This window comes from Polistes canadensis, unplaced genomic scaffold, assembly GCF_001313835.1.
Source record: "Polistes canadensis isolate GaletaPanama2010 unplaced genomic scaffold, ASM131383v1 scaffold_25, whole genome shotgun sequence".
Taxonomy (NCBI): domain Eukaryota; kingdom Metazoa; phylum Arthropoda; class Insecta; order Hymenoptera; family Vespidae; genus Polistes; species Polistes canadensis.
The window spans coordinates 1,006,062-1,020,821 of NW_014569572.1; the positions used below are offsets into that span (position 1 = coordinate 1,006,062).

The window sequence follows — 14,760 nt, forward strand, 5'->3', positions numbered from 1 at the left end:
AGAAGAAGAAGAAGAAGAAGAAGAAGAAGAAGAAGAAGAAGAAGAAGAAGAAGAAGAAGAAGAAGAAGAAGAAGAAGAAGAAGAAGAAGAAGCAGAAGGGATAAGGTAAGAAAGAATAAGAAAGAGAGACGTGGAAAAGGAAGAGGAAAGGAACACAGCCGATGGAAGAAGAGGGTATCCCCTCCAAACGCTATTATCGACGCTCGCTGTACGTAACGAGCGATGAACGTGTGTATATTTCTCTCTGTGTGTATCTATGTATATATCTGTATATATATATATATATATATATATATATATATGTGTGTGTTCTGTGTGTGTTATGTGTGTATAGTTGTAAGTTTGCGCGCGGGCAAACCTCGTCGCTGCGCTTCTTCGTGCCGCGCCATTTTGCTACGGTGCTCGTTCACGTTGCTTCGAAACGTTGAACCTTCCTATGCCCCAACAACAACGACGATACCAACATACGCGATGTTAACGAACCGATACCGATTAGAAAGAACAACAACCAAAATTTTACGTGTTATATTGAAAATTTAACAAAAAAAAAATTCGACTCTTCTTTTTCTTCTTTTTCTTTTTTTTTCTTTTTTTCTTTTTTAACGAGAGACCCTCTACTACCCACCCTGAAGATTTTCTTTTTCGTAAATTTAACGATCGATTCGTGTTTTGCGTCGAAAATTTTAGACACGTCGGGAGAGGGGGAAAAACAAAAAGGAAAAAATTTCTTCGGTATAACCATACGATATTAGTTCTCTCCTTTGAATCATTTAGATAATCGTGATGCGCGATCCGCTTCCTCTGGTTCACGTGACTTTCCGCGCTGTACTTCCTGTATAATGTAACAAGATAAGTGCGTAGGAGAAACTTTCGATTCACGCGCGAATTCCTCGTGAACCGGAGCAAAGCTAGACTATAACACGGATATACTCTTGTGTATTATATATATATATATGTAAGTGTATATGTGTGTATCGATGTATACGATGTAATGATTAAGATTTTGTATCGAATTTGAATTCACACCGATTCCTATAGATTTATATCGTTACTTTTTTAATTTAAAAAAAAAAAAAAAGAAACTATTCGTTAAACTTGGTGAACTTTGAAAATGTCTTCTTTTTTCCTCTCCTCCTCAAAAAAAAAAAACCACCCCCTTAAAATCAAAGTTAGATTTCTATAGTCGAGAAAAAAAAAATAAACACGTTCGTGTGACTCGATTTTCTATGTTGTTAAACTTGGTGAACTTTGAAAAATGTCTTCTTTTTTCCTCTCCTCCTCAAAAAAAAAAAACCACCCCCTTAAAATCAAAGTTAGATTTCTATAGTCGAGAAAAAAAAAATAAACACGTTCGTGTGACTCGATTTTCTATGTGTTGGTCAATAAGAAACGGTCGAAGCTAGACGCCACCACTTCGTAAGGCTTCGCGGGAAAATTTGCTTTAAAGTTAGGATGATGAATAGAGAAGGGGCTAAGGGGACAGGTAGACGTAAAGGTAAAGGTGAATGGAAAGAGAAGAAAAAAAAATACCTGACCGTCTCTTCTTTCCAAGAAATGAACAAAAAGATATTGTTGGAAACGTTCGATAGCAAGGACACCGAAAAGCTTTTGAAAAAAAAAAAGAAAGAAAAGAACTCCATGGTTTACGTGGATAAACCAAAATGAATCGGATTAGGAAATGGAAGGAGAGTGTAAAAAAAGAAAAAGGTAGAAAGATAAAAATTATCCGAACGGGATCACATTATTTTCCATCGACTATTTTTAATGGTAAGGATAAAAAAAATAAAAAATAAAAAATAAAAGCTAAAAGGGAGACATGTTAGAATAATAACGGGGAACAATTATTCAGCACATTTTCTATCTAGAATCCACCTAGACAGAAAATTCGTCAAAAATCGTTAGAATATATAAAATATATATGTACGTATATTATTTTGTCGATAGTACGCAATAAAAAAAGAAGATTAACTTAAGTGCCCGGTTGTTTCCTCAATTTTCTTGTTATTTCAAGAATTAACAAATGTACGATTACTTTGTTAAATAAATATTAAATTTGTTTTAATTAATTGTGCGGGTGTGCTATCCCTAATATATTTTAATCCCAACGACATAGAAATAAAAACAGAAAAATATTATTTAATTTGGCTCAACTCTCTGAACTATTATGTGCAAGCTTAGAAACGGAACATTTTGAAATTTGCATTGTTATATAACATTCAATTAGGTTGATACATAATATTAATGGACAATAATTAAACGAGTGAAATAATTAAATATTATAATAATATGCTGCACGGTGTCCGCCGGAGACGATTCTTGACGTCACGAAGACGTCAAAGTTTACAATGGCACATGAAATGAATGACGTTTCTGAAACATTATTACATATATCAAGGGGTTAATCAAAATTGAATCCCAATAAATCAATATAATAACATTTAGGAATAATTAAACGTAAAATATGACGAGAGACAAATTTCAACAACAACAACAAAAAGAAACTTTTCAATCTAAAAAATCATCGAGACAGAAAATTCGTCTAAAATTGCATATAATAATATTGAGTGACGTTTCGGGGAGCGTATTATAATATATATATATATATTTTTTTTTTGTCAATGATATGTAAGAAAAAAAAAAAAAAAAAAAAAGACTAACTTAAGTGCCCGGTTCGATTCCCAAGCTTAGAATTACGTCGAAACGAGGAAGACGACACCAAAATTCGAAAGAGAAGGCTAATCTCTTATATCAGCGTGTAAAGAAGAAGAATAAGAAGAGCGGTAGTGAAAGAAAACGAGGATGAAGCGAAGGCGAAGGCGAAGACGAAGAAGGCACAGGCACAGGTACAGGCTAAAGCAAAGGCAAAGGCAAAGGCGAAGGAAAAGGAGAAGGAGGAGTAGGAGTAAGTAAGAGTAGGAGGAGGACGCAGTCTCGAAGGGAACTTCCCACGACAGGTGACACGTGGGAATCTCAGTCACGGCGACGCAGGTGGATCAGGTTCGAAGAACGAAAGAGAAGCGCTTGAGAGGTACAGAGGGAAGCTAAGTAGGAAGAGGAGGAGGAGGTGGAGGAGGAAGAGGGTCGAGGGAGGCCAAAGAGGGAAGCCGAGGAGAGAAACACATACGTATATCACATGTATACATAAATATACACATACATAGGAAGAATATAAGTAGTATGAGCGAGCAAGGCAACCGTGTGTCGTCGTATCCACGATAGACGGCTGCTATAAAGGTCCATTCACACCGTTCGATCCGATACGATACGATAGGTCGATATCTCCTCGGTGGTGTTGTATAGTCATGCGAGCGGGTTTGTTTAGCTCGAGGCTCAACGAATGGCATTCCCAAGGCGAGAGTAGCCACCATCGACTTATGCTTTTTACTTCTACGTCCCGGATTCTGAGAAGGTTCGAGGAAACTTTTTAGACAAGTTGAAATGCATTAGACAGGTACGAACAAGCTCTATTCGTAGGAGAGGTAGTTCCTACTAAAGGGTAGAATAACTTAGACATTCTTCTTCAATGGGACAATAAGTTAGCCTCAAGGAAGGTACAAACCAGGGATGATCAAATGAACCATCTTCATTATTTATACGACGAACGTGTTAGAATGGGAAAAAAAAAACTAATGGGAGGGAGAAATAACACTACGACTGACTGACTCTCTCTCTCTCTCTCTCTCTTTCTCTCCACAGCTGCATCGCAAGTTTTCCAAGAAGTTTTAAGCTTATCAAACTGATAACTCGAAACGTAAGGTGAGCTGTTAAGCAGCCATCCTGTTATTATCGTGAGACGACAACGATGACGTTGACGTTGACGATGTCATCAACAAACGTACTGTACTAATTCTTATCCCCATTTACCTCTCTTCGTGTATCTCTTTCTTTTCTTATTTATATTATTACCTTTTCAAAAAAGAAAATAACAGTTTCGATTATGATTTTCGTATACTTCAAAAGCTCGGCCATTTTGCATTATTACGAAAAATGGTTCCTTGTTGTAAGACATTTGATGTAATACTACTTTGGTTACCTTCTAATCATTCGGAAGAGAAGAAAAGATTCGGAACGTGAAGAGCACGCGTCGTGGATCGCGGATAAAAAGAGAGTCATAAATATCAGTTACCTTTTAACATTTTCAAATGTCGCCTTTCACTTCTATCGGTGCATCGATGACACCGATAGCACATCCGGAGTCTTCTTAAACATTGGATTGAATTTTTTTGTTCAATCGAGAATTATCTATTTGTTTATCGCGTAAGAAAAGTCAACGAACGATGATCGATCATTTTGAACACAAAAAAAAAGAAAAAAAAGATCATGATTTTAGGATTATTATCGGTATATTATTAATAATAAATAAAACGAAGAAATGGGTTGGCACACGCACACACATAGGGAGTTAGAGGAAAGCAACTCACGCGCATCGTCGAGAACAATAGAATCGAGAGTCTAGTTGGATCTCATAGAATCGATATTAGTATCTAACACGTGTCATTGTGCAGTGACTAGTATTGGTATTGGTATTGGAATTGGTATTGGTATTGGTATTGGAGACCAACTGAACTCGCATACGCGTTGATCGTCGCGCGTAAGAAAGGCGTATCGAGCGTTAACGTTACTTTCTCGCGTCGGTGCTCGAGGCCGTCGTCACCGCAACAGTCGCCGCGCGGAAACGCTTAAATCGTCCTTCGTCCCGTTCTCCTTAACACGCGGATGCCATTATAGTTCTTCGTTACAAGATCCAAAGCGCAACTATGTATTTCCCTTTTTTCTTTTTCTTTTTCTTTTTCTATCCATCCTACCTACCTATCTACCTACCTACCTACCTACCTACCTACCTACCTTCCCTTTTCTTCTCTATCCCTCCCCCCGAATCTTTTTGAATATTCATGACAACATACAGGATAATTATTATTTAATGAACGATTTTGAAAAGGAAATAATAGTGTCGTTAAGATTAACAAGGGTACTAATGATTAATTGTATGTCATTTACAAATTAGATTTAAAGTCTGTTTAGAGAAATCTGAAATTAACAGAAAATACTGTTAATTCTCTAACGATTCATTGCGTCTTGTCGTATGAAAAGAAGAAAAAAATGATTAGAATTTTTTTTATTGCCAACCGATAAAGCGAAATCGAATCATTGTAAGATTACCAAGAAAATGTGTAATTATATAGAAGCGCGATCAATCGTAAAAGAACTTATCCAATTAGCGCCACGTAACGATAATACCGTATACGTTGAGGCGCTTGAAAACTCTTCTAGCGATAATTCGTCATTTTTTCCCCCTTTTTTATTTTGTTGTCTCGAAAGCCAGTAAAAAATGGAAATAATGAACGTTCGAATTACGAGAAACGTGATTTCGACGACGATTCTTCGAGCGATACTCGATCGCTTCGGTCAGCGTCTAACGGTAACGACGTAAGTCGAAAGTTCCTTCGGACTTTGGCATAATCGCTTGGATGCGATCTCCGCTAGATAAAATCAGCCCCATTAAAGTTCCATCTTCGTTAGCCGTAATAACATAACGGGTTTAATGTAAGCGCGCAGGAAAAATTCGCCTAGAAGAACTCCTGCCGCCAATTTCAAATCGTTAAATAAGAAAATATGCGTGTTATGTCAAGTAAATCGGTGAATTTTCTTCGCGCCCGATTTCCATCCATTTCTCTCTCAGACACTATACATATATCGTTTTTCTCTGAATGTGACTAGAGTAATGCAATTTGCCTCACAAGATCTCACCGCGTATTCCGTACAATCGTAAAAAGTAAGTCACGTAATTTCTCTCCTATCGAGGTATAATCACCGGCCTATTTCGTACCTCGCCGTTAATGTCTTATCGCATATACGGTGTATTTCAAGATTCGTTTTAGCCGATACGATAAACGAGTAATATTAAAAGACACGCGGGAATCAGATAAAACAGGGACAAAGAAGACAGTAAAATTTTATCGAACGATCAACTTTTCTCTCTCCCTCTCTCTCTCTCTCTAACTTTGAACAACAAGAGAATAAACAAAGTTAAGATATATCGAGGGGGGAAAAATATTAGCGAGCAAACTTTAGTGATTTTCAAATGGAAGAACGAAAAGTAAAGGAAATTTTGATGAGGTGGTTCAAAGTTACGATCGTTGGAGATAGAAGGAGAGAAAGGGATCGCACGAATCGAACAACGTAGAAGAAACTGGACCTCAGCCGAAGGCACGCAAAGGCGAATACCAAGAGACCGGCTCGAACAACAAAACTGCTACGACTTCGTCGTTGCTCAAGCCTCCGGACCGCATTCGCGTCCGTGTTTCTGCGCGACGAATCGTACCACCGGCTTTGCACGTCACATTTTTCCTCGACTTTAGTAACGTCGTTCGATAAAATGTGCCTACGGTGCAAACAACATCTTAACGTTATATTCAAAAATTGCATTTCAAAGCCGCCGCCGCATCGAGGCACAATCTCGAAGTTTCTTTTCGATATTTTCAAAGTTTAATTGATGCATAGCGCATATAAAATGGTTATTTAAAAATCAAAAGAGAAAGCTTCTTATATTTGCGTCAACGCGTGGGAATACGAATAAAAATTCCAAAGTAAAATATAATAAAAGAAGAAAGTAGCGATAAGAAACTTCGTCATAACGGTACCAAAGCACATTGACGTAACTGATCGAACGAAGGCAAAATAGCGAGGATTTATCGATAGCCAACAGGTGGAAGAATCAAAGTCCGCGAAGGCAGGCGCGTGCATGCGTGCAAGAAGAACGGGAAAGAAAGAGAAAGAGAAAGAGAAAAGGAGAGAGAGACAGAGATATAAAGTTAAAGAGAATGAGAGATAAAGAGAGAGAGAGAGAGATGAGGTACTCACTTGAGGAAATAGATCTGTCCCTCGGTAGTGCGCGCCTGTTCCCATCCGTGTGGCAGGGGTCCCAGGTCGTCGACCGTGCTGATGACGTCGTAACTGCGTTGCTTCTGGTGATGGTGGTGACGAGCGTGCGGCTGCGGCGCGTGTTGCTGCGCCTGTTGCGCGGACGCATAGGTCTGTTGCAGGGATGCAGGGCTGCTGTGGGCGCGCGGATGGGCTACCGTCAAGCCTGCGGCTGCGGCTGCGGCTGCTGCGGCGGCCGCAGCAGCCGCTGCAGCCGCTGGTGCAGGACCGTTGACGGCGCTTGCACTCGCGGCCGTCCCCGCCGGGACGCCAGCCGGCCCCGGAGGAGGGCCACCGTTGTTCACCGTGGCACCGGCACCACCTCCTCCGGTGTTTCCTCCGTTGACGTTCGTGCCAGCCGCAGCGGCCGCGGCCGCGACCGCGACGACTCCTCCGGCTCCTCCGCCGGGGCTTCCTCCACCGGCCGGGCCGCCACCTCCGTTTCCATTCGTCACGCCAACGCTACCACCGGCCCCGGCCCCCCCACCGGCGCCACCACCCACGACGGAAACATTAGCACCGCCGGTTACGACGTTGCCGCCGCCACCACCGGACGATTCCGCATTACGTCCTCCGGTGGTCCCCGTGACCGCGCCGGAAGCGCCGCTACTGCCGAATGCCGAGTCGGCCGAATTTTCGCGCGAGTGCGAGATCGACGGGCTTCTGCTGCCGGTCGATGGTGGGTTGAAAAACGAATCGGGTAAATTTCGCATACGCAATGGCACTTGAAGCGGATGTTTCGAGTCCGGCTTCAAGACCGTATCGAACAGAGCCTGTAGATCGGATTCTGAATTTTGATCGATCCTCACTACGAGATTACTACTGTTCGACAACTGATCGATCTCCTGATTGAGCGCCATTTTGGATCACGCGCTCCGCCGTCTTCTCGATCGTCCTCTGTTGCTGTTTCTTCTTCTTCTACTTCTACTACTACTAACTTCTAATTACTTTACTACTCTACTACTACTACTTCTTCTTCTTTTTCTTTTTCTTACTCTCCTCTTTCTCCTCCAGTGCTTTTCTTTATTCGTATATTCGTTCGTCTTTATACCTTATTATTCTCAAGTTATTGTGCTTTGCTTTGCGTTGTGTTGCGATGCGTCGCGTCGCGTCGCGTCGCGGCGCCCGTGTCCTCCTCCACCTCCGACTTCTATCTTACGATGCTCTTTCCTCCGCCGTCAACACCGCCACCTCCTTCTCATCCACCACCGCCCCTCCTTTTCCACCACTTCCACTATCACTACCGCCGCCGCCGCCTCCACCACCACCACCTTTTCCTCTTTTCTCCGCCACCGCCCCCGTCTTCTTTTCCGCGCGCTCGCGCACACTCTGCCTCTCCTTTATCTTTCCTCTTTACCTCTCTCTCTTCCCCCCACACACTCTCTTTCTCTCACTCCTTCGCTGATTCTGTTCGCTCCGTTTTTCTCGCGGTCCTCTCCTCTCTAACTCCTCCCTCGATGATATATCTTATCCTTCGCCGTCTCGCACTCGTCTCCCTTGTAATACACCTGCGTATGCGAAAGCATACGACACACGATTCTTATATATTTACGCACCCCCTTGGAGCCCTCTTGTAAGAAGCGTTTGACGGTAAAGAATGAAAAAAAGGCACGAACACACCCCACGACTCGCCGTTACGGTTACGGAAACACTAGACACTGGATCGACGATGCTAACCATTCGCGCAAGTCGCTACGCAACGCACGTCGCCGAAGCGCCGAGCTAAGCCGAACCGAGCCAAAGCGAGGCGTGTTCGCCTGTTGCTCCTTCTTGGCAACCTACTGCCTTCGGCAGTGCCTACGCTACCCACCGCTCCTGAGGCCAAGAAAAAAATCACTGTAGAACGTCTACTAACAAAAATTCCCCCTAACCTTCAAAAAATCTTACCAACCGACCAATGAAAAACATGCTTGCAGCGATACGTATAGTTCAAAGTTTTCTCACTGGTTAGCGCTTCTTACCCTTACCCAATTATCTTTCTTTCTCTTTATTTAACTCATATCCGATTGGCTTATCGCTCCTACCGATTTTCGATTTTCCATTACAACATTGCATTCGATCGAACTTCATTGTAAAACGAAAAATAATGTTTTATCTCATCGTTTATCTTTCCTTTGACTTTCGTTAAACTGATAACATTTCATAATCGTCTAATCTTACGATTAGATTATTTTTACGAACCAATGGAGTACTCGGGAAAAATCGTTCCTGTGTAGATGCGCGAAATAGCGCTAATGATTCAAATTCATCTTTCGATGCGCTTTAGCAACTCCGCCATCTACAATGGCCGATGTTCGAAGCCTTCGATATTTCGGTTGTAATTATTTTAATTTATTGAAAAAATGTAATATTCGTCGTATGAATTAATTATATTTTTACAAACGGAATGATATCTCATTTAGTTGCATTTCATTATTTTCATCCATTGAACGTGCTTTTATTGAATAAGAACTCGGTGATATAAAAACGAAGATGTCTTCTAAGAGGTATTCGATTGTTTATGCGTTTACGATTAGTTCTACTTAGCATTTTGAAATCTTAATAAATGAGAAGATAATGACAATCCTTTACCTTTGAATTAATATGATTTTTCAGAGTCAATTATAAATCGATGCTTTTTATTTAATGCGATATTTTTTCTACCTTTGTTAACCTGTTGTAGTTTCTTCTTTAAAATCTTATTTTCCTCAACTATACATTTTGGAATTCCACGAAATGACGTTATGTTATATTTCTTTAAGATTTTAGTTAAAACATTATGTTGAAAAAAATTGCAGTATTAATGGTATCGTTTTTATAAAGAAAAAAAAATATATTTGAATGTACATAGAGAGAGTTTACCATAAACTAATGCAAATTTCTTACTTTATTTAATGCTTTGCAGTGAATTAAAAAAGTTATCAGAAGAAAGCTTAACGAGGCAACCTGAAGAAGTATTTGATATTATATGCAAGCTAGGAGAAGGGTGAGTTTAGATAATTGTAGCTCGCATTAAAATGTATTCCTTAAAAGTTATTTCTTACAAATAATTATGACTCAATTAACAAATTATACCTTTATTGATTGGCAAACAATTATAGTCTAAAGGAAATTTGTTAAAGGTAGATAAAGCGTATCATTTTTTATTATTAATATATTTGTTTTTCTATGATTTCTTATAATGCAGATCTTATGGATCAGTTTACAAAGCATTGCATAAAGAGAGCGGGCAAGTGCTTGCTATTAAACAAGTACCTGTGGATACTGATTTACAGGAAATCATAAAAGAAATTTCAATTATGCAACAATGTGATTCCCCATATGTTGTTAAATATTATGGAAGTTATTTTAAAAATACAGACCTATGGGTAAGAACAAGTTAAATCATTTCTATTGAATTTATAAGATCAATTTATATGTATTTTATTTTTTAAACTTTTATGATTACTGCCTCTTACTGTGTTCAATTGTATAGAATCACATAACATTGAATTATTAATCTTCCAGATTGTAATGGAATACTGTGGAGCTGGATCTGTTAGCGACATTATGAGATTAAGAAAAAAGACTTTACAAGAGGATGAAATCGCTACGATTCTTAGTGATACCTTGAAAGGATTAGAATACTTGCATTTAAGAAGAAAAATACACAGGGATATTAAAGCTGGAAATATTTTACTAAATAACGAAGGACACGCAAAATTAGCCGATTTTGGTGTTGCGGGTCAATTGACTGTAAGACCTAATACTTTGATCATATTCATTCCTATGATGTGAATAAGTAAATTTAATTATGATTAATTGTCTTTTGCATAGGATACAATGGCTAAACGTAATACAGTGATTGGAACGCCATTTTGGATGGCGCCTGAAGTGATACAAGAAATAGGATATGACTGCGTTGCAGATATATGGTCGCTTGGTATAACAGCTTTAGAAATGGCAGAAGGAAAACCTCCATATGGTGATATTCATCCAATGAGAGCAATATTTATGATTCCAACTAAACCTCCACCTAGCTTTAGAGAACCGGATCAATGGAGTCCAGAATTTATTGACTTTGTCAGTGGGTGCCTTGTTAAAAATCCAGAAGAGAGAGCTACGGCTTCTGAATTACTCAATCATGAATTTATTGGTAAACATATTGCATATATTTTTGCATGTATTGCAAAAATTAGATATTAAATAACTGTTCAAATTTCTTTTTTTAAATTCATACAACTACGTCTCATTACAGGTAATGCAAAGCAACCAAGTATTCTTAGTCATATGATCGCTGAAGCTCATGAAATACGAGAGAAACAAAGTGCACATCGTGCACATGTTATCAATAACGTTGCGATTAAAAATCAAAATCAAGCGGATGATTCGGTAATGTCATCAAATACAATTTAACTTGATTTGCATGAATATATATTATTTTCTCAAATGTTAAACATATTGATCATGTGATTCTATCTATAAATATAAAGGATGAAGAAGACTGTAGTGGTACCATGAAACCCTTGCCAGAAGATACAGGAACGCTTGTTCCCAGTCATGATTTGCCAGACACTGGAACGCTTGTATCTGCAGTATTAGATCTTGGTACAATGGTCATCAACAGTGATACTGATACTGAAGCCACTATGAAAAGTTAGTCTATACGCTAATGAATGTATATGTAAACAACAATTACTATTATTACATATGTATATGTTTGCAACTATTTATAGGGCATAATACTGGATCAGTTGAATCTGGAAAGAAATATCGACCTTTGTTCCTTGATCATTTCGATAAAAAGGAAGCACCCGAAATAGGAAAAGTAAGTATAGAAAAAAAAAATAGCTTTGAAGATACTAATGTAGAACCAAAATATTTCTTTATAAATATCTAGGGCAATGGACAAATATCAGGAGCGCATAATGTAGAGATGGCTAATAAAATCGATGTTCAAGGTGCTACAGAATCTCAAAGGTTTCAAAGCCATTTACAATTACAACTCAATCAAATATCTCATCCGGTACAAGAACAACCAGTCAATAATGTAGCCAAGTTTCAAAATGTTTTTACGGAACGTGATTTTGACTTTGTAAGTATTAACAAATAACAAGATATAATTTAATATAAATTACACAAATTTGGTGTAATACTTACATTTAATAATCTGCTTTCTTTTACGATTCAAATAAGTAGTAGATCTTTACAAAATATCATCTTAATTTTCTGCCTATACAGTTAGAAATTCTTATTTTTACGCATTAACCAAACACTATCAAAAATTTTACAGTTAAAGTTTCTATCTTACGAAGAACTGCAACAAAGAATGGCTAATCTGGACGCAGAAATGGAACGCGAAATTGATGAATTAAGAAGAAGATATCAAACGAAGAGGCAACCAATTTTAGATGCCATGGATACTAAACGAAAGAGACAACAGAACTTCTAAGTTTGATTTCTTTTTTTAAACAAATGAGTGTGATGATAGATAAAGAGTGTACAGTTGTATAAACAAATAGATTTTATCCACTTCATCCCTAGTTTCGCCAAAGAAAAGGACATTTATTTTATGTACATTTATCTAGTAAGAGATATAATCATTTAAAAATAACTTCCCTCTTTAAATAAATGTTGCTTGTCTTTGGGAAACTAGGGTACATAGGTAATACTAGCCAATAGCCTCACGTCACCAATGTAAATTATTTTACATGACTTAGGTGAAGAAACAATAACTCTACTTAACTCTTCCTTCACATTTTTTTCGTGTTTTTTTTCTCTCTTTCTTTTCTATTAAATTTACACATATATTTACTGTTAAATATACTATTCTTATAAAGAAAGTATATATCCTTTTTTAGGGTTGATTAGGAAATGCAAGAAGGTGTGCAATGCATGTGGAACAGGAAAGCATAAAGTTTACAATTGTTGGCTTGTTTGGAAATGAAATTTGACGACATAATCTTGCGTCTACTAGTCACATTTAATGCCATTTATTTTAACAAGAATTATTTTTAATGAAATCATTATTAGAGCTTGAATATTGGCTTTTTAAAGCTACTCCCCCCGCCACCCTACTTGTTGCTTGCACTAATAAACTTCATCGTTATGTGAGGTGCAGTGAAAAATTGAACGTCGTATTTAACGCGATAATATGACCAGTGACCTGAAGTTTTAGAAAGAAATACCACTACAAGCCCTGAACATCATTCACATGATACATACATATATATATATATATATATAGAAATTTCGTTTTAGGCATTTAAGTATTTTCATTTAATTTCAAACGCGAATTATACTTTATTGCTAATTCTACTGCCATATATAGTATATAATTTCAATAACGCGTGATCTTGTCAATATTAGCTTACATCAATTTAATCTCACCTTGAGAGATATTCTTTCTTAAGCACGAAACACCATGTATTTAAAATATATAAATTCATGCATTCTCATACATGATAGTTTTTACGGAATTTCACGTAACACATTATGGTGGGTGAGAGGATACATTGCAAGAAAATATTTCGAGAAAGAACTTACTAGGATTAGTCTTCCCTATTAGAGAATAGTCTTATATTTCTCTACTTCGCAATATTAGGGTGTTGAAATTATCGAAATTGCGGAGTTTTACGACTACTAGTAATGATTATGATATCATGATATTAATAATCATCGATTAATTCAACAAAACAATATTTATATACAATTCCCATATGTTGTGGCAAGTTATCATAATGGTGATTCGTACTTGACTTGTTGCCTAAAATTGTAGAGAATGACTATACACAGAGAAATTCTTTGCTGACGTTGGGCTATTTCATACATATATAATAAATAATAAAGGTAGATCGATGACACTTAGATCCTGTAGCCAGAACTGAATTTACTTTTTATCCATTTGAGGAATGAGGATACAGAATAATAACATATTTTTGATATAGAAAAATATGCACGATGTCAGTAATACAAAAGATCTGAATTTCAATTACTCTTAACTAGATCTAATTGGATTTTTTTTTTTAATACTTTTTTTTTATTTTTTTTTTTTTTGGAGCCACTAAGACAAATCACAAAAATTATTCGTAGAGATAGAATTTTTTCTTCTACAAAGTGACTACTTTTGTAAAATATTCTGTTTATCTTCTATCCCTTTTTTTAAATAGAAATGAAACCTATTGTATGATGATTTTTTCTTCATTATTTGCTTCTTTTATATAACGTTGATAATAATATACACAAATTGTTAATTTCATCGACATTTGTGGCTTCATTGAAATCTCCTATTCTCTGTATTATTCAGTGTGAAACACATTTAAGATATTCGTTGTTTTATTTTTTACTGGGATTTAAAAATTAAGTATTATACAAATTTTTTCATTATATATGTATATCTATATATACAAAACTGATTTTATAAATATGATTCGTATTTTAAAATAGACAAAATATTTCATCAGTATTATTGCAGATACAGTAACGCATCGGACCACCATTTTGTTAAAATTTAGTATTAATCTGCGGATCATCTCGTTATTACTAAATAACTTAATTCATTTATGTAAAAATTAGTCAAGATATTTGTAGTATCTGCCAAAATCGTCTTTACTTTTTCATCAATAAATATGCATTTGCCACTAAGCTTTAAAGACAAGACTTTCCATTCTTTCTACGATACGCTTTTTTTTTAAAAATCATTTTTATTATTTAAAGTATTCAAATTTTACATATATTTATGTAAGTAATCCATTATTTACTTCGTAAAAATAATTTTTATCATAGAAATACATGAAGTTATACAATTTTTCATTCAAACGCATAAAACAATTTTGTAATATAATAAAAACACACCTTATTACATTGAAATCAAATATTGCG

At 37.0% G+C, this 14,760-nt stretch overlaps 2 protein-coding genes across 2 annotated transcripts in view; one reads left to right on the forward strand and one right to left on the reverse strand.

The window, feature by feature from the left end:
* The window catches only part of LOC106783747 (transcriptional coactivator YAP1-like), a 19,208-nt gene extending 10,461 nt beyond the window's left edge, over positions 1-8,747 (reverse strand). Inside the window, exon 1 of the mRNA XM_014742548.1 lies at positions 6,862-8,747. Within this exon, the coding sequence (XP_014598034.1) occupies positions 6,862-7,781 (920 nt within the window). The 5' untranslated portion in view covers positions 7,782-8,747. The remainder of the gene's footprint in view (positions 1-6,861) is intronic.
* A 447-nt stretch (positions 8,748-9,194) lies between these two features.
* Positions 9,195-14,528, forward strand: LOC106783748 (serine/threonine-protein kinase 3). The gene is made up of 10 exons (XM_014742550.1): positions 9,195-9,407; positions 9,806-9,886; positions 10,088-10,268; positions 10,408-10,635; positions 10,717-11,035; positions 11,138-11,271; positions 11,373-11,535; positions 11,616-11,707; positions 11,780-11,974; positions 12,173-14,528. The coding sequence occupies exons 1-10, from the start codon at positions 9,394-9,396 to the stop codon at positions 12,329-12,331; spliced, it is 1,566 nt and encodes a 521-aa protein (XP_014598036.1). The 5' UTR covers positions 9,195-9,393; the 3' UTR covers positions 12,332-14,528.
* The last annotated feature ends 232 nt before the right edge of the window (positions 14,529-14,760 follow it).